The following is a 19,776-nucleotide window of genomic DNA, read 5'->3' as shown; positions in this document are numbered from 1 at the left end:
TGACCCTCTAATATACTTACTCCTAATCTTGTCCATCCTCGTCACACCCAGTGCAAATCTTAACATCTTCAACTCTGCCACGTCAAGCTCTGATTCCTGCCTTTTTGTCAATGCCACTGTCTCCAACCCATATAACATAGCTGGTCTCACTGCCTTCTTGTAGACCTTCCCTTTCACTCTTATTGGTACTCGTCTGTCACAAATCACTCCTGATACTCTTCTCCACCCACTCCACCCTGCATGTACTCTCTTCTTCACCTCTCTTCTACACTCACCATTACTCTTCTTCACCTCTCTTCTACACTCACCATTACTCTGAACTGTTGATCCCAAGTATTTAAACTCATCCAACTTTGCCACCTCTACTTCATGCATCTTCACCATTCTTCTATCCTCCCTCTCATTTACACACATATATTCTGTCTTAGTCCTGCTGACCTTCATTCCTCTTCTCTTTAGTGCATATCTCCACCTCTCCTGGGTCTCCTCCACCTGTTCCCTACTCTCACTACAGATCACAATGTAATCTTCAAACATCATAGTCCATGGGGACTCCTGTCTGATCTCGTCTGTCAACCTGTCCATCACCATTGCAAATAAGAGCTCAGAGCTGATCCTTGATGTAATCCCACCACCACCTTAAATGCATTCGTCACTCCCACCGCAGACCTCACCGCTGTCATACTACCCTCGTACATATCTTGTACCACTCTTACATACTTCTCTGACAGTCCCGACTTCCTCATACAATACCACAACTCCTCTCTAGGCACGCTGTCATATGCTTTCTCTAAGTCCACAAAGACTCAATGCAACTCCTTCTGACCTTCTCTGTACTTCTCCATCAACACTCTCAGAGCAAACATCGCATCTGTAGTGCTCTTTCCTGGCATGAAACCATACAGCTGATCACTAATCATCACCTCCCTTCTTAACCTAGCTTCCACTACTCTTTCCTATAACTTCATACCATAACTGATCAATTTAAAACCTCTGTAGTTACTACAGTTCTGCACATCACTCTTATTCTTAAAAATCGGTACCAAAACACTTTTTCGCCATTCCTCAGGCATCCTCTCACTTTCCAAGATTTCATTAAGCAATCTAGTTAAAAACTCCACTGCCATTTTACCTAAACACCTCCATGCTTCCACAGGTATGCCATCTGGACCAACAGCCTTTCCATTCTTCATCCTCTTCATAGCTATCCTTACTTCCTCCGTGCTAATCCACTGCACTTCATGATTCACTATCCGCATAGCCCCTCAAAAGTACTCATTCCATCTGCTCAACACACTCTTCTCATGTGTGAGTACTTTCCCCTCATTATCCTTTATCACTCTTACCTGCTGCACATCTTTACTAGCTCGGTCCCTCTGTCTAGCCACTCGGTACAGGTCCCTTTCTCCCTCCTTAGTGTCCAACCTTTCATACAACTCTTCATACGTCATATCCTTAGCCTTCGCCATCTCTCTCTTTGCCATGCACCTCATCTCCTTATACTCTTGTCTACTTCCTTCATCTCTCTGACAATCCCACTTCTTCTTCACCAACCTCTTTCTCTGTATACTTTCCTGTACTTCTTCATTCCACTACCTGGTCTCCTTGTCCTTCTTCCGCTTTCCAGATGTCACACCAAGCACCTTTCTAGCCATCTCTCTTACTAGCTCTGCTGTAGTTACCCAGCTATTTGGTAACTCTTCACTGCCACCCAGTGCCTGTCTTAACTCTTCCTTGAACTCTACCTCACAATTACCCTTTTTCAATTTCCACTATTTGATTCTTGGTGCTGCCCTCACACTCATCCTGCTTTTCTTGATCACCAATGTCATCCTACAAACCACCATCCTATGCTGCCTAACTATACTTTCTCCTGCCACCACTACATAAGATATAATCCACCTGTGTGCATCTTCCTCCACTCTAGTATACCACCCTATGCTCCTCCCTCTTGTTAAAATATGTATTCATCACAGCCATGTCCATCCTTTTCACAAAATCCACTACCATCTGACCTTCTGCATTCCTTTGCTTAACACCATACCTACCCATCACTTCCTCATCCCCTCTGTTCCCTTCACCAACATGCCCACTGAAATCTGCTCCAATCACCAGTTTCTCACCCTTGGGTACGTCATCACCACGTCATCCAACTCATATACAGATGATTATATCTATATAAAGAAAATTATCATAAGATATTAAGAAGATAAAATCAGGGACTCAAAAGAAACAGTTGTTCCTGAAACAGCTCAGTAAATCTCCCCAGAATGGACAGGGAGATGGACAGGGGGAAGGCTGAGAAAGAATGAAAATGGACAACACAGATGGAATGCTATGGTGAGTACATAATGTCTTTATCTGAAGTTGTCATTTTCATTCATTCCTCAACCAGTTGGACAGAGTCCCAAGCTATATATCTCTTAGGTGGCCTTCATGGAAGGATATTCTGGAGCACCACAGAGCCAAAGGATGCTCTATTTCTGGATACAATATCCAAACTGTAGTGTGAAACAAAAGGATGCGTATTAGACCAGGAGGCAGCTGCACAAATATCATCAATAGATACTCTCGGCCAAAATGATGGTGAGGTGGACAATGAAGTAGTAGAATGTCCTTTCACATGTCTAGGAGGTGTGATACAGGTTTCCCCAATTTTGCCTTCAAAAAGGAAACAAATAATTGGTCAGATTTTCTGAAGGCATTTGTTCTGTCTAAATAAAAATGTAACTGTCTATGTACATCTAACAGATGGAGAGTATATTCACCCTCGTTCTCAAAATTGGGAAAAAATACAGACAGAATGATGGACTGACTGATATTGTTTTCAAAGGCAACTTTAGGCAAAAAGGATGGATTTGTACATAGGGTGACTCTGTCTTTATGAAAAATCAAATATGGTGGTTTGGAATAAAGTGCATGCAATTCTGAAATTCTCCTAGTCAAGGTTATAGCCACCAAGGATATGGTGGTCTTTGATAAAAATTTGAGATCTACTTTGGCAGAAGGTTTGAAAGGAGAGCATACTTGAGCTTGTAAGAATATAGACATCCCATGGAGGAGTGGGGTCTTTAACTGGAGACCTAAGTAAGAAAGTACCTCCGAGAAAGGCCTTACATAATTTAGATGAAGCCAAAGATGAAGAACTTTTACCTATGTGATAATTAGATATGGCTGCTAACTGTACCTTGACAGTGGAGTAGCTTGCTCCATCCTGAAAAACAGAAGTAAAGAAGTGAAGAACCACTGGGATGGGGGTGGCAAAAAGATCCATACATTTTTGGTGAGCCCAAATGGAGTATCTTTTCCACGTGCTGCTGTAATTTTTTCTGGTGGAAGCTTTATGTCAACATACCAGAATTTCTTTAAGTGAAGTGGAAAGCCTGGTAAGTCTAGCCATCATTGGAACTGAAGAAACCATGCTGTCAATTTTAGACCTGTCAAATCTGGGTGAGTTTGCCCTGAAGGATGAGAAAGGAGGTCTGAACATGGGTTCAACATCCATGGAGGATGTATCAGGTGAGACCAAAGAAAGGGGAACCAAAACTGTTGAGGCCACATTTTGCTCTTCAACCTCTGTGTTTCTGGAGAACTTGGGAATGAGAGGTAGAGGGAGATAAGCATAAAGGAGACCAGAGGGTAAAACATGGACTAGAATGTCTCTCTGTGATCGTCTCTGAGGAGAATCAGGTTAAAGAACCTACTGCATTTGTTGTTGGAAGGGGATGCAAAGAGATCGCAGCAAGGTTGTCCCCATTTGAGGAAGATCATGGCTGCCACAGACTGGTTTGGAGACCACTTGTGGGGCATCAGAAGAGCTCTGCTGAGCCTGTCCCCTAGGATGTTGGATTTCCCCAGAATGTGTGTCCCCTAGGATGTTGGATTTCCCCAGAATGTGTGTTGGTACAAGAAAGCAGTTGCAGGAAATCGCCCATTGCCAAACTCTTATTGCTTCTCAAAAGAGGGGTACGATCTGGTTCCCCCTTGTCTGTTGATGTACCAAACTATGGACATGTTGTCTGCCTGAATGCAATCGTCCCTAGAGGAAGAAAGCTCTGCAAGGCCTGCAATGTTAGGAGCACCGCTCTCATCTGTAAGACATTCATATGCAGACTGGTCTCCTGTATAGACCACATACCTTGAACAACTCATCCCTAGTAATGCCCCCATAACTGGGATGCATCTGTGGCAAAACATGGTGATGGGGGGAGGAAAAACACATGGACATCTTTCTTTGACTTCCTTCAAGTGAAGCCACCATGACAGGGAGTCTTTGTATACCCGAGATAGCTTGATGGGATGATTCAGAAGATAGCTGTGCAAGGACCATTGAATCCACTGAAGAATCCTAATGTGTAGTAGAGTTGTAGGAATTAACATTATGGTAGCAGCCATCAAACTTAGTGCTTTGAGAACTAATTCTGCAGCTGGTGAATTGATGGCTAGGATTTGCCTGATATGTAATCTCAAGTACAGAATTCTGTTTGAAGGTAAGAGGGCTAAGCATTTGTGTGTGCCTAGATGTGCTCTTATAAAATCTATCACTTGAACTAGTTGCAAATGAGACTTTTTGAGATTTATTATGATCCCCCTGTGTATTCGCTTGGTGAAGCAGATAATCCCTGGCTTGAAGGAGCAGATGCCTGGTTGATGTGGTCAGGAGCCAGTCATCTAGGTATGGAAACCCTCTGAATCCGCTCAGTTTCAGTTGAGCCCCTACTACTGCCATGCATTTGGTGAACAAAGTGGGGGCTGTAGTAAGACCGAGGGCAGAGCTCTGAATTGGTAATGACTGGCTCCCAGTTGGAAGTGGAGAAATCTTCGAGGGCACCTGTTCATTTTGATGTGATAGTGTACATCTTGAAGATCTATTGAGCACATCCAGTCATCCTTTTGAAGGACAGGTAGGATAGACTGGACCATGACCATCCAGAATTTTGAGTTCTTTATGGACTTATTTAGGAAGGTTAGATCCAGGATTGTTCTCAGGTCCCCTGTCTTTTTTGACACCAAGAATAACCTTGAGCAGATTCCAGATCCTGTTTGGTTTGGTGGGACTCTTTTCTCTAGCAGCTTAGTGATTTCTTGTGCTGTTGAGTCCCTCTGATTGGGTGGAATATCAGAGAGATTTTCTTTGGTTCTGAAAAAGGGAATGTAATATCCTCTGGATATTATCCTTTGCACCCAGTGGTCATTTGTAATGGCTAGCCAGATATTTAGGTGCAAGGATAAGTGCCACAATGACTGCCTCCAGAAAGGGACAGTCGGGTAACTGCTCAGGAGTGCTGAAAGGATGTATCCGAAAAGGATTTTCAAGATCTTTGGTTCTGTGGACCTCCTCCCTCTGCCATGTGGGTGTCTACCAAATTGGTTACTTCCCTCTCTGCCTCTAGGGGAAAACTCTCCCTGTGAATTCTGGATAGGCCCTTATGACTTCCTGAACCACAATTTCATACCTCCACATTGGTTCTTGGAAAATGGTCTTTCTGGGTTAAGAATTTGATTCCAACAGCAGATAAGGTTTTCCCATCTTTTTCACTTCAGGAAAGGGTATCTGTTATGGTTGGTCCAAAAGCAGCATTGATGAATGTCGTCTTGAAAGGTTCCACAAAATCAAAAAAGTTGCATCCAGGCATGTCTCCTTATGGCAATGCCTGAACTGGCGGCCCTTGAGGAACCCTCAACAGTGTATGAGATTAACCTAATTGACTCGTTCGAGACATTTTGGATTGTGGCCATTCTTGAGGAAAAGGTTTTCTGTTCCTTTTGAGACATTGACCCGAGGCAATGTTAGATAGTTCCTTTAGTGAATCTCTCTGCAAACTGGTAAAGTGGGCCAGATAATAAAGTGATTAAAGTGCAAAGGTCGCTGATGTGTACACCCACTTCCTGAATCCATCCAGTGCCCTAGACTCCATGTTAAGGTGATGGATAGTAAAGCTCTGTTCAGCTATCTCCTTCTTTGGGACTGCTGCAACAACCATGGCATATACAGGGGCACCTTTTGTCCAGTGTTGCTTATCTGAAGGGGCACTGAGGATTTTGTTAGCTCTTTTTGGCATGGGCTCTACAATGTCCAGCTCCTTCCATGCCCTGCGGGAGACGAGGTCTATAATCTCATCCACAAGAGGGGTCACCCAAGATGTAGATGGGTCAGACCCGAAGGCTTCCAAGAACACAAACTCCTCTGAGGAAGGGCTTTGGGTAGACCAACCACCTCTTTGGCACAGGATTTCTAGGATGTCTCCAAAGGAGACATCATCAGGTGGAAATCATGGGGACCCTTCCCCTTCATCAAAGTCCTTGTCTTCTGTTAAAGATTCCAGAGGGGAAATCTAGGTGCCTCCTTTCATACAGTCTCTTTAAAGGAACCTCCTTGGTGGGATGCTCAAGGGAGGTGTCAGAAGAGAGGGAGGGCTCTTCTGGGAGAGATGCTCGGAAGCTCTTAGTGTCTGGTTGTCCCTGAGGTGGAGGATGAGCAAGCTCAGGTAAAGAAGTCAAAACAGGAGTAGGATATAAGGCGGTAGAGTTGAAGTAATTCTCGGCTGCAACAACACCCTCTCCAACACTTTGAATGCAGAAGGACCTGGAGATGTCCTAGACAGTCCTTCCAGAGCTGTAGCTCTCACAGCAGAGAGACCAGGACCCCCATAGATCCATTGTCCTGAAGGGCGAGTCAGAGCCAAGCTGTCCAATGCCAAGGTTCTGAAGGAAAACAACAGCTCTGAACATTCCGAAACTGAGGACATTCCCTCGGACCTGATGCTGACACCTTGGATCTGAGATTCACTGTGCTTTAACAAGGTCAGAGCAGATCAGAGATGTCCTGAGACCCGAGGAAGGAATGGCCATTGGATCCAGTGTCTCAACTCTGGTAACCTCTGGATCTGAGGGCTCCGAAGCAGGAGGTCAGATCGAAGAAGGAGTTATCAATGATACAAAGGAAGGATGGTGGCTCATGGACCCAGTGGGGGACGGAGCAGGCAAAACCTCATCTGTATCTGCGTCCTGAGGAATCTCATCATCTTGTCCATCTTCACTTCAGATAGACTCCAGGAAGATCTAATGGTGGACGAAGTGGAGTGAGGTCTGGAAGGTTTCTAAGGGGTCACTGAAGAAAGGGAGACCTTAAAGATGAAGAAACGACTTCCATGGGGGGAAGCTAGAAGTTCGGTGCTGAGGAGGACTCAGTAATGTCTGTGTTGGATCCGAAGGCTTCGGATCTGACAAATTCAAGGTTTTGGCAGGTGACTCAGCTGTAGCCCTTTTTGGAGACCAGGGAGGAGAGTGTTTTCTGTGCTGCCTGGCTCCTTTTGCTCCTCAGTGGGGGATGAGCCCCTGATTCTTTAGAAGATCCAGGTGAAGAGGAAGAAGTCTGAGGGAGAAGATCCTTTAAAATTAGCTTGTTGTGATGGTTGCTAATGGCTCGGGCACTGAAACCTGCGCAAATGTCACATTCTACATCTAAGTGACTGGGACCTAGACAGTACATGCACTCCCTGTGGGTGTCAGACCATTCTGCCCACAGGAAGTGCATTTTTAATCCAAATGGCTTGCCAAACTTCTCAGCTACAGTATTATCTAAACAAACCTTTTTTTGTTTTTTAAGGGAGGAAAAAAAGGAGAAAAAAGTGGAAAAGGAAAAAATTACCAACAATGGTAGGGAAGAGTTATACCAGTTGGCACATGAAAGATTTATAGAGGATGGAGAAACCCAAAAATAAAAATGAAAGTTATTTAGAGGTTAAGGAGGGGGTGACAGAAAAATATTAACAACAAAAATTTAAAGTTTAAGCTGTAAACACACTCACAACCCACAAGGCGCTATGAAAAAAAGGAAATTCCAACTTGGTTGAAGCACGGCAAATGAGATCTGAGGTAATCTTGACTACCAGGGCATTATGGGTAAGGGAGGAGCTCGACAGTCAGATCCTAAGGTATAGAAGTGGCCAAGTTGGATCTGAAGTTTGGATCCAAAAGCACAAGTTGAGGAACAAATGAAAATGGCAACAACAATTTATTTTTTTAAAGACAGCTACTGCATTTTTAATTCAGGCTAAAAGTTAATGTTTTCAGAAAGCATACAAGATGTTTCTCACATCTAATAGAGATAAGACCAGAACAGAGAGCAATTAGTATAAGTAGGATCATGGGATGTAATATGTGCTTAAGCATGGATAATTAGAAGTTATGTACCTACCATAACGTTCCATGTTAGTTGTCTTCTCTCTCTTCTCTTCTGATGGGATCGAGCCGATCCCCTCGGCTCCTCTCACTAAACTTTTGCTTTCGAGGAACCTCCTTCTCAGCCTCGCAACAACCATATATTCCATGATGCAAGGGAACTACCTCAGATCTCAAGTTGGCAGGCAACTGACCCTGCTAAAGACTGTCCCTAACATAATTAGGAATCATGGTTCCTAAAAAGAAGTCTCCTAATAACATGCTCCAGAGAAGCCAATCTAACAGGAACTCAATCTGTCCTATGAGACATGATGTTATTGTCATGCAAGCCCAACATGACTTGGAAATAGCAGCCAGTTGTACTTTGACTGTAGATGACGGCAGAGATGAAATGAAAACCTCCTCCAGGAAATCCAAAAACAGAATGTACAGGCGGGATAAAAGGATCAATATTTCTGCGTTTGCCCAAATTGAAAACGCGCCACTTGCTAATATATAGTTCTGGCTGACTAGCTTTAAAGAAGACAAAAAAATGTGTCTGACTGAGCATGAGAAATAAATAGCTGGGGGAAAGAGTGGGAGCTAGGGTGGAGTGTGGCAGTGAGGAAGAATAGGAGAATGAATGGCCCCGGCCCTGTGGACCTGACCGGATCGGAACTGGGTCCGAGATGGTCCAGATGCCAGGCTGCACCAGAAGATGATGATGGTGAGAAGAGGCGGAAAAATATCGAGCAAATATGCCAATATGGAGCAATGATTTGGCTCTCTTGTAGAATCAATGGAAATGATTTGTGGAATCAATGGAAAGGGAGGAAAAGAGGGAGGAAAGAGTCCAGAGAGAGTCTCTGGGAGGTTGGCCTGGAAGGAAGAAAGTAAGGAAGGGCCTGGAAGTTTGAAGGTTTTGAATCTGATGACAAGCTGCTAAAAGCAGAAAAAATCAAAGAATACTCTGATTTTCAGAAAAACTTTGAGACTATAGATTGTATTGACCCAGAATTGAGAGACTTAGCCTGGGTTGGATCTGAGTACCTATGTAGGGATATCGGTGAACCTGTTGGACCTGCTGGCAGATGCTTTGCTGATGAGAGATCGCCCATTGCCAAAGTCTGAGAGCCTCGTCTGAGGCCAGTTGACATAGGTACCTCTGCTGTTGACATACCAGACCAAAATACTGTCCCCCGCAGGCCATGCTGTCTGTCTGCTTCTGCTCAGACCCAGCGTGCTGCGTGATGGTGGCTTGCAATGTTCAGCTCCGTGCTCTCACCTTGCTGCATGTGTGGACCTATATGTATTCCGACGGTTGGACCATCCTCGAGGGGAGGCCCCCTCCAGAGGCATGGCACCGATCAGTGGGACATGGAGCAACTGGAGGAAGGGTGAAGGAGAGGAGCTCCTGAAAGAGATCCGAGGGAAGAATGGGGAAGCGGATGTTGCTGCCTTTGCACTAAGCTGTCTAGTATTCGAGAAGTTTAGGTGTCTCAAGAGCATTGTGAAAGTGCAGCGTGGCGTGAATGAGGAAGTGGAGTGGAGAACAAAGGGCGGAGCCAGTGGAACAAAAACAATGAACAGCCATTAAGCCTCTTGTTTTCAAGACAAACCTGGAACAGATCTTGTTGCTTCCAGTCAGAAGCTGAATCCAAATTTCTGCTATTTTGACAGTTTAAGTAAACCTCGAGGGATTAATTTGTTCCTCTTTTCTGCAGGACTCTCTGGCATGACAATGACACACACACAGCACAGAGTCCTGCAAAAAAACTAAAGGCAGACAACAGAGAAGTGTGACCGTCTCGTCGTCAGAGACATTGACAGCACAGCACCGGGGTCTTCCCTGAATGAGACCTTCTTTTCTGCCTTAGGGCTGACAGAAACAAAAAACAACAAAAACAACAACAAACACACAGACCAATCCACACACACACAGGAAGGGAAGGACTTGGGGGAACTAGGAGGCTTTAAACTGAAACTACTTAATTTTAGGTTGGGTAATACCTGTGGGTGCAGCTGTCGATTTTGGACATCTGTTCCTATCAGGAGAGTTAAACTTCATTATTTGAATATGAACATACTTTTGTGTGTTTGTTTTAAGTTAACAGCTTATAGGGGTATTTGTTTTTTTTTTTTGTTTAAGGGTTTTCAATAAAACAAAAAGTCTTGCAAAATGTGACATGGATTCAAATGGAGATGACAATTAACATCTCTATAAAGGATCAACGTGCCAATATTTATTCACCATATTTAAATCTTATAAGTAAAAAAAGGTCCCCTACACTTTCCAAGGGAGCAGATATATCCAGGACTTGCCAGACTGCCAGGAATAAACTTCCCAAGAACATGACTGTTTTAAATTCTGTTCAGAATAACAAAAATAAAATAAAAAACAATGGGACAGTAAGATGTGCCTAAATAATCTTTAAGAAATATAATCATTTACAGACTTCAGCAAAAGTTCAAATAGAGTATGCCTTCAATTCAAGCCTGTAGTACTGCATGGAATGAATCAGCTGTAACCTGTTACATTGTGGTGTTACCATTGTGATACTGTGTATCAAATATAAAACAAACATTTATTACCTATTTTTCAAACAAAAACAAGGTAAGTTATTTCTATATTGCTATCAAACTCAAACTTTAAATAGTTTTTGTCTTCTTCATAAAGAGACAGCAGTACAAGAGCTAACAGAAGGACCACTCTGGCACATACAACTGATTACTCCACTCTGAGCAGTATGTTTCTTCCTCTCCTGTAGCAGGGACCATGCAGCCAGATAGTCAGATGGAGCATCTATTGTTATGCAGATTAGGAAAATGAAAGACAAGTCCACTTAAAGTGGCTAAAACCACAGATTAAGAATCACTACAAAGACATGAAATGGGATGAAATGTCATCAGCCCAAGTCTCTGGGCCTATTCTCATGTAACTTTCATTCCTCCTTATTAAACATCCCGCTAATCATCATCTTCATTTTCTCAAGCAATTATGTTCCGTTTTCTTCAAGATGGTCTTAAAGCCTGGATAAAGTATCCCAGTAGACGCCTTACCAGTGACATACAAAGTTGGAAAATTACAACCTAGAAACTGAAATTTGTGTATCTGGAGATTCAGACAATCATTCATTTGACATTCACTACTATATTTTTGCTCTATCATCTGTAGATCATTGTTACACCTGAAACAATTCATATGTTTTTATTCTTTTCCGCATCGTGTGGCTTTAAGCTGCATCTCCCCTAGTTTGTATACCACTCTGTTGTTACTTGATTCTTACATCTTTAGACATATAGGTAAAAATGAAGGCTGAAGTTCAGATTCTAAGCAATTTTGAGATATGTTGGGGGGGGGGTCCAACCCAGATCTAGGAAATGAAAATGTTTATTTTGTTTCAAGATAATGACTTCAAAAATTCTGAAATAGCAACCTACCTGTGCACAAGCATCAAAAAATCCAGCTAATAGTTCATAGGCTCGTCCTTTAGTATAGAAGGTAATTATGTTTTTCATTATTTCAGGGTCTTTACTCCAGTCTAGAGACTGCAAGTAGTTAGCTGCCAAGATATAAATCTCCTTCTGTCGAGAAACTCCAGCGAAGAATATGATTTTTTCTGTGTCTCCTGATTTAAGAAGTGCTCTCATTGCCTGAAATTGTAAAGATAAAAATTAGTTCAATCTACAAACCAGAATATTCACGCTCACACAGTCTAGAATGTTTAAAATATTACTTGCTTTATGTTCACCTGCCAGTTGCTTTTTCAGTATTAGTGGAGAAACTCATTTAGTGAAACCTCTTCATAACTTCCAAATTAACATGTAGTTAAAAAAAAAAACATTCCAGCAACAAACGAATAGGAAGACACAGAGACAGCTGATATATCCAGTTCAAAACTTTTACTGCAGTGCAACAAAACACAAGCGCTTTCACCAAACAGGCATCATCAGGTGTATTACAAAAGCACTAACAAACACACCCCTATTTATACATCAAATGTCACATGATACAAATTCAAATTTAAAACCACAAATTTAAATACACAACACATATAAAAGACATAAATTTAATTTAAAAACATACATAAATAATGCATACTAAAACTATACTTCAATCAGAATCAGAATTGCATTTATTGGCCAAGTATGCAAGTATACAAGGAATTTGACTCTGGTTTCAGTGACTCTCCAAGTATGAATTACATAAATGACATACATGCAACTATTAAGAACAAGACAAAAAAGAAAATATACATATACATACAAGGTGCAAACTGCAACTCAGTGCAAGAAATACTGAAATAAACTCTGAAAGAAACAAGTATTAACAATATGTAAATAATACTGCAGAATCCTTGGAGGCTTGGGAAAAAGAATACCCTAACATAATAAGCTGAGTTAACAGTTTATGAACTTGATGGCCTGTAGAAAAAAAAACTATTCCTATATCTGCTTGTTTTGGTATGTATTAATCTATAATGCCTGGCTAATGGTAATAGTTCAAAATATGGTGGCCTGGATGTGAAGGGTCAGTGATGATCTTCCTTGCCCTTTTCATGACTCTGGAATAGTACAGGTCCTGTAAGGAGGGCAAACTACCACCAATGATATTTTTGGCAGACTTGACTATTCGATGTAACCTGTTTTTGTCATGATTAGACAGAGATCCAAACCACACTGTTATGGATGAGCTGAGAACAGAATCAATGACTTAATGAATTAAATCAACAGTTCCTGCAGGAGGTTGAACTTCTTCAGCTGTCGCAGAAAGTACATTCACTGTTGTGCCTTTTTTACGATGGACCCTACATTGGTCTCCCACTTCAAGTCCCGGGAGATTATAGATTCCAAAAACTTGAAGAATTCCACAACTGACAGAGCAGTATTAAATATAAAGAGGGCGGATAACATTTTAGTACCACTCCTAAAGTCCACTGTCATCTCCACAGTTTTAAGAGTCTTTAGTTCCAGATTATTCTGACTGTACCAAAGGGCCAGCTGCTCAACCTCCCCCGTCCATATGCAGACTTATCACCATTCCTGATGAGCCAGATGACAGTTGTATCGTCTGCGTATTTAATAAGTTTGACAGAGGGGTCCTTAGAGGTGCAGTCATTAGTGCAGAGGGAGAATAGCAGTGGGGGGATATGGTAAGAGAGTCCTTGCAACATGTGTGAAGTCTTCAGGCAGGAAACAAGATCTGGGGTACTAAGCTGGAGTTCAGGGAAGTATTGGGTAAGCAAGGAATCAGAGCCCTGGAATCATGGAAGTGTTGAAATTGGTGCTGAGGTCGGATCTGCACAGATCCAACAACCTATATGTCCCATATGTTGAATAGGATGAAAACAGACAACACTTGATCACAGTTTGATTTAGCACTGGCAAAGGATGGGAAAAAAACAAGAGGCCCAAACTCTACAGAATCAGTGAGCTATAGACAACTTGAACACTGGATGAAGAAATGATTCCTTGCTGGAATGAAACTCATATCCATGGAAGAAGATTAGAGGTGGAGAAGACAAAATAAGGGATTGGACTTTCATTCACTATACAATCCTAGTCTACTTTCTTGCCTTCTTTTTTGGATGCTTTTTGTCCACAAGGTGCGTAGTGACTATCATCCCCCAACCCATTCATTACTCATTTAGATCTCTCACAATTAATTGACTACATCTGCAAGCTGCTTGTCTTCACACAAAAGCAGATGCTAATGGAAAAATCCCATGGTTTTCATAGCTTTCTTTTCCTTTTTTTTTAAATTGTTTTGATTAAAATATTGCTTATAGCTTAAACTAATAACATTAATACAGGTATGCACTTCATACCTCTCAACTGTCCAGATTTTTACAGACTGTCCAGATTTTTGACCCATATTTTTGGTCTGTTCCTCAGAAAAAAATGTAGTTTTCTGGATTTTTGTAGCAAATAAGTGAGGACTGAATTCAATAAACAATGACAGGCATTTGAGTTTCCTACTTTATATCCTTCAGAAAATGTATGGTAACACAAGATGGTCTATATCACAACATTGAACAATAAAAAGAGTGTTTTGTTGAACGCTCTTTTATCGATCAGTAAAAAATGAAAGCAGTAAATGTTGAACACATGGAACAGTGATTTTTTTCCCAGGGAAAAAAAATCGCTGCTCCACAAAAAAAAAAAAAAAAAAAAAATCCAAACACAAAATAAAGTGGGGGGCTGTGCCCCCCACATCCCCCTACTTAAATATATCAACTCTGAGATCTGTGTGTTCGGCATTCAGTGCTTTCGACTTTTAGTGTTCGATAAAAGTGTTTGCTCTTTTTATCGTTCGACTTTGTACTATAGACCCAAACAAGACCTTTGTTTTAGCAACTTTCTAAGTTTATACAAGCAATATTTAAAATTTCTCCCTATTTTTGAGGCTTTGTCCCCCCATTATTTTTGGCTTTGTCCAGATTTATTTGTGTCAAGAGGTTGAGAGCTATTGCACTTAAAGAACAAAAGAATTTACAAAAGTTTAATTTTACAAATAATGCAGTCAATACACATTTATATTCCCCCTACCAGCAGCCAAAGATAACATTATTTTAATGTTAATTTGCTTCTTTCCAACCTTACCTATCTTGTTACACTGTAAAGCCTGGATATATTACAGCTATGAATTAATGCATTCTTACCTTATTATTAGTAACATATTATACAGTTCTGATTTCTACTTAATATATCATGTACTTTACAAGAAACATTTATACAAATACAAGAACAAAAACTGTTTAACTTTCACCTTTTCAGTCTATTCAGTGCTCTTCTACACATTAATGACAAACTGGGGTTCATACTTCATAATCCTTCCACTAGTTTAACAAAGTCAACAAACTTCTAGTCATTTTCATTCAGTTCTTGCAGAACCACAGTTCACAAGACTAGAAAACTTCTACAGGGATTGAAGTTTTATAGTTTTCCAACTTATCCACAAAATTCACTTTATTGCTGCTCTTCTTCCTGATAATCACAATCTCCTAACATCTGTCTCTGGTTCGAGTCCAACGTACTCCTGGGGCCAGATTCAATAACACCTATACTAAGTGTACATGATATGTATTCAGAAACATCCTTACAACATTTTTTGTTTTCTAGTCACTCAAAGATTACACTGAGTGTACAAGTAGTCTACACTTTGTGATAACCTTTATAAATCCTCTTCAGTATTTAAAGTTGCAAGAAAATCAGTAGGAAAACTAAAATTAGAAGGATGAAAGTGTGAGTTATGCTTGTGTTGTCTGTTCACTCAGAACGGTGTACACTTAATGTAGGCATTAATGAATCCCCAAGGATAGTCTTTTTTTCTGTTGCTCAAGTATTTACCTTTGGGACAAGGAAAATATCTCACTTGCTAAATCTCTTCATGGGCTTTCTTACTGTAAGAAGATGGAGTAGTGGTGTCCTGCTCAGCTTGCTAGCTCTCTGTTTATTGGCTAAACTTTTTTTTATTTCCTCTGTAGTATGTTTTGCACCCCAAAAAAAGAAGCTATGTTCTTACCATAACGCTCCATGTGAGTTGTTCATCTCGTCTTTGTTCTTACACATGGGTTCGGAGCCAAACCCTCGGCTCTGAGTCGGACACATTCCAAGCTCTGCCTCTAAGAGAAGCTCGAGGCACAGTCCCTATCCCATGATCCCCTGCTGCTAACCCTCAGATCTAGTTTGCAAAGAAACCAGGTAACAACATATCTACCTGCCTACACATGCCAAATTTACCTATACACATATATACCTAGAAGGTAAATATAAAAACAGGCAACTATGTTATACCTGTCTGACTACGCACGCATACATGGGCACAGGCAGTCACAGGGAACCATGAGAAGATGACCAGCCACGAGTCGTACCTATTCCTCCAGAACATGGAGGGGGGAAGGTGGGCGGGAATGTAAGAAGAAAGGCGAGATGAACAACTCACATGGAGCGTTATGGTAAGAACATAACTTCTTTATGTGAAGTTGTTCGATCTCGCCATTTGTTCTTACACACGGGTAGCGTCCCCAGCACTCTAAACCCCGGGTGGCTCACGGGAGAACATTCCTGAGAACAGTGGAATCAAAGGAAGCCCTGTCCTTGGGGGCTCTGTCCACTTTGTAATGAGTAATAAACGTATGAGGTTTGGCCCAGGTAGCTGCAGCACAAATGGTATCTATAGGCAAGTGAGACGCATGTGCCAGAGAAGTAGAAACGGCTTTAGTAGAGTGAGCTTTAATTTTGAGGAGAGTAGGCTGATTTGAAGATGAATAAACAAAGTTTATGCAGTCTGAGAGCCATTTGGATAGCGTGATTTTTGTGACCAAGTCCTTTCTTACTGTCTGCATGAGAAACAAATAGTTGGTCCGATTTCCTGAATTCTTTTGTTCTGTCTAGGTAAAATCTCAGTTGTCTGTGCTCGTCCAATTTGTGAAGCATGTATTCCAGCTTATTGGTATGGTTCTTGAAAAAGGTAGGAAGTTCTATGGATTGATTAAGACTCGATTCTGAGCAGACTTTTGGTAGAAAAGATGGATTAGTACATAAGGTGACCCTGTCTGGGTGAAATATCAGATATGGTGGTCTAATTGACAGTGCCTGCAGCTCCGACACTCTGTGGGCCGAGGTGATTGCCACCAGAAATAGAGTTTTCCAAGAAAGGTATTTCAGTCGGCATGACGAAGCTGGTTCAAACGGCGATAGCATGAGTTGGGATAGCATCAGATTTAAATTCCAAGGAAAGACTGGGCTCCGAATAGGTGGTCGGAGATGATAAGTTCCCTTCATGAAAGCCCTACAAAGCCTGTGCGACATAATAGTCGCGCCTCCTTCTCCCACATGAAAATTAGATATGGCAGCCAGCTGTACCCTTATGGTGGATGTTGAAGCCCCCTGGTGAAAAAGAGTAGATAGAAATTCCAGAATCTTGTGAATAGGAGCAACCAAGGGATCTAAACCTTGTTTGGAGGCCCAACACGCGAAACATTTCCACTTGCTCTTATACAATTTTCTAGTGGAGGATTTGTGGGATGAAATCAGAATATGTTGTACTGCTGGAGATAAAAGATCCGACCTGTCTAAGCTGGGAAGTGGAGCAGCCATGCTGTCAGTTTGAGGGACGAGAGAGAGGGGTGAAGAACTCCTGATGAGTGGGTCAGCAGGTCTGGCACTGGGTCCAGAGTCCAAGGTTCCTTCTATTTGGTGAGCTTGGAGGAAGGGGAACCAGATTTGTTGAGGCCAGAATGGGGCTATCAAGAAGATCGTCCTTTCCAGACCCTTGGCTTTCTGCAGAAATTTTGAGATTAGTGGAACAGGAGGGAAGGCATATAGGAGACCCGGGAATCGTGTACAAGTGCGTCCCTGGGGGCGCCCCTGGGAAGGGGAAGTAGGGCGAAATAGCTTCTGCATTTGGCATTCAAGGGGGAAGCAAAAAGGACGCAGCAAGGCTGGCCCCATCTGCGGAAAATTCTCTCCGCTACCTGATTTTTGAGGGACCACTCGTGAGGCAGCAGGATGGCTCTGCTCAACCTGTCCGCTATTACGTTAGATGTCCCTGCGATGTGCGTTGCTATGAGAAAGCGTCCGGTGGACACAGCCCATTGCCAGATCCTCAGGGCCTCTCTGCATAGGGGGTAAGACCTGGTTCCTCCTTGCTTGTTTATGTACCAGACAACTGACATGTTGTCTGTCTGAATTGCAACTGTTCCCTGAGGTAAGTAGTCGTGAAAGTGTTGCAACACTAGGAACACTGCTCTTAACTCTAGGACAGTGATGTGCAGTTTGTACTCCATTTACGACCACTGGCCTTGAACTGTTCTCCCCTGAAAAAGTCCCCCCACCCTATCAGGGAAGCGTCCGTGGTCACTGTGGCTAAAGGGGGAGGAAGAACAAACGGGCGGCCTATCGTAAGTTCCTGACTGTTCATCCACCAACGAAGATCCCGTTGGCACGATTCTGTGAGTAGGATGTTGTGTGACAATGGTAGCTGTTGGTAAGACCACTGTGCGAAGAGTAGTCATTGGAGGATCCTCATGTGCATTCTCCCTAGGGGGGCCGCGATAAGGGCTGCTGCCATCATAACTAAAACTTTCAAAACCTGTGCGGCTGGGACCCTTTTGTTTTCTAGAACAGAAACCTGTTCCCTCAGGGTTGAGACCCCTGAATCGGGAAGTCTGATCAGGGATAAGGTAGTGTCCAATTCCGCTCCTATGAATGATATATGCTGTGAGGGCGATAAGACAGATTTTTCGAAGTTTAGAGTTATGCCTAAGTGGGAACAGAGATTGATTGTATAGTCCCTGGCTTGCAATAGGTGATGCCTGGTGGTGGCGGTTAGGAGCCAGTCATCTAAGTATGGAAACACCCGGAATCCTAGTCGTCTCAGGTGGGACGCCACTACTGCCATGCACTTGAACACCCTGGGGGCTGAGGTGAGGCCAAAGGGCAGAGCTCGAAACTGAAAATGACTGACTCCCAGCCGGAAGTGCAGGTGATCTCTCGATGGCCTGGCCATTTTGACGTGGTAGTACGCATCCTTGAGATCTATGGAGCACATCCAATCATTCGTTTGAAGAAACGGAAGGATCGATTGTAGCGTGACCATGCGGAATTTTTCCTTCTTCACGAAGTTATCGAGTTTGCTGAAGTCCAGTATTGGCTTCCAGTCCCCTGTTTTCTTTGGAACTAAAAAGAACCTTGAGTAAGTTCCGGATCCTATTTGGTCTGCCGGGACTGGCTGGATGACTCTTTTTTCTAACAGCCTTTGTATTTCTATGCCTGATCCCTCAGATTGGGTGGAACATCTGGGAATCTTTTTTGGATAGGAGGATTGTTTAAGAATGGGATGTTGTATCCTCTGGTTATTATGCTTTTTACCCAGGAATCTGAAGTGAGATTTAGCCAGGCCTCTGGGTATAAAGCCAAGCGACCCCCGACTGCCTCCAGAGCAGACAGCTGGGCCTCCACTCAGGAGTGCTGGAAGGGCTTGCCAGGGATGCTATCCCTGTCGCCCTGGTTCTGTGGACCCCCTCTGCCACCTGGTCGGCGTCTTCCATTCCTTCCCTCTCCTCTGCCTCTGGAGAGGGTTTCACTAGGTGTGGATCGGAAAGCTCCCTGAGTCTTCCGGAACCACATTTTTCCACCTCTTTGCCCTATGGGGTATGGTCTAGAAGGGGCGGAAAAATGGACCCCTACGACAGACAGGGTCTTTCCTTCTTGCTCACACCTAGTGAGCGTCTCCTTCACTTTGGGCCCAAACAAGGAGGAGCCATCAAAAGGGGCATTAGTAAAGAAAGACTTAAAGGCTTCCGCAAAGGAGCATAGGCACATCCAGGATTGTCTCCTCAGAGCGATCGCTGAAGCTGCAGCCCTACTCGATCCTTCGGCTGCATATGAAATGAGCCGCATGGATGAGTTCACGATAGAGTTTAGGGTATTGAGCTGTGCTGTCACCTTGTCTGAGACCGCAGCATCTGTGGTACCCTGAAGAATATCTCCCAACTCCTTGAGGAGATCTCTCTGAAGACTGGTAAAATGAGTGAGGTAGTTCAGTGATCGCATGGAAAACGCAGCTAAACTAAAAATGCGCTTCCCGTACCTGTCCATCATCCTGGA

General features: G+C 42.8%; 1 protein-coding gene across 1 annotated transcript in view; it reads right to left on the bottom strand.

Annotated features, from left to right (window-relative positions):
• Nucleotides 1-19,776, bottom strand: part of IFT140 (intraflagellar transport 140) — a 3,212,973-nt gene that overhangs the window by 156,832 nt on the left and 3,036,365 nt on the right. Inside the window, exon 30 of the mRNA XM_044089294.1 lies at nt 11,605-11,817. Within this exon, the coding sequence (XP_043945229.1) occupies nt 11,605-11,817 (213 nt within the window). The remainder of the gene's footprint in view (nt 1-11,604; nt 11,818-19,776) is intronic.

The sequence above is a fragment of the Protopterus annectens genome, chromosome 12.part0, assembly GCF_019279795.1.
Source record: "Protopterus annectens isolate FY-2018-M chromosome 12.part0, PAN1.0, whole genome shotgun sequence".
Lineage (NCBI taxonomy): Eukaryota > Metazoa > Chordata > Ceratodontiformes > Protopteridae > Protopterus > Protopterus annectens.
The sequence above is the reverse complement of the archived record's forward strand: the minus strand, read 5'-3'. Positions and strand labels throughout refer to the sequence as shown.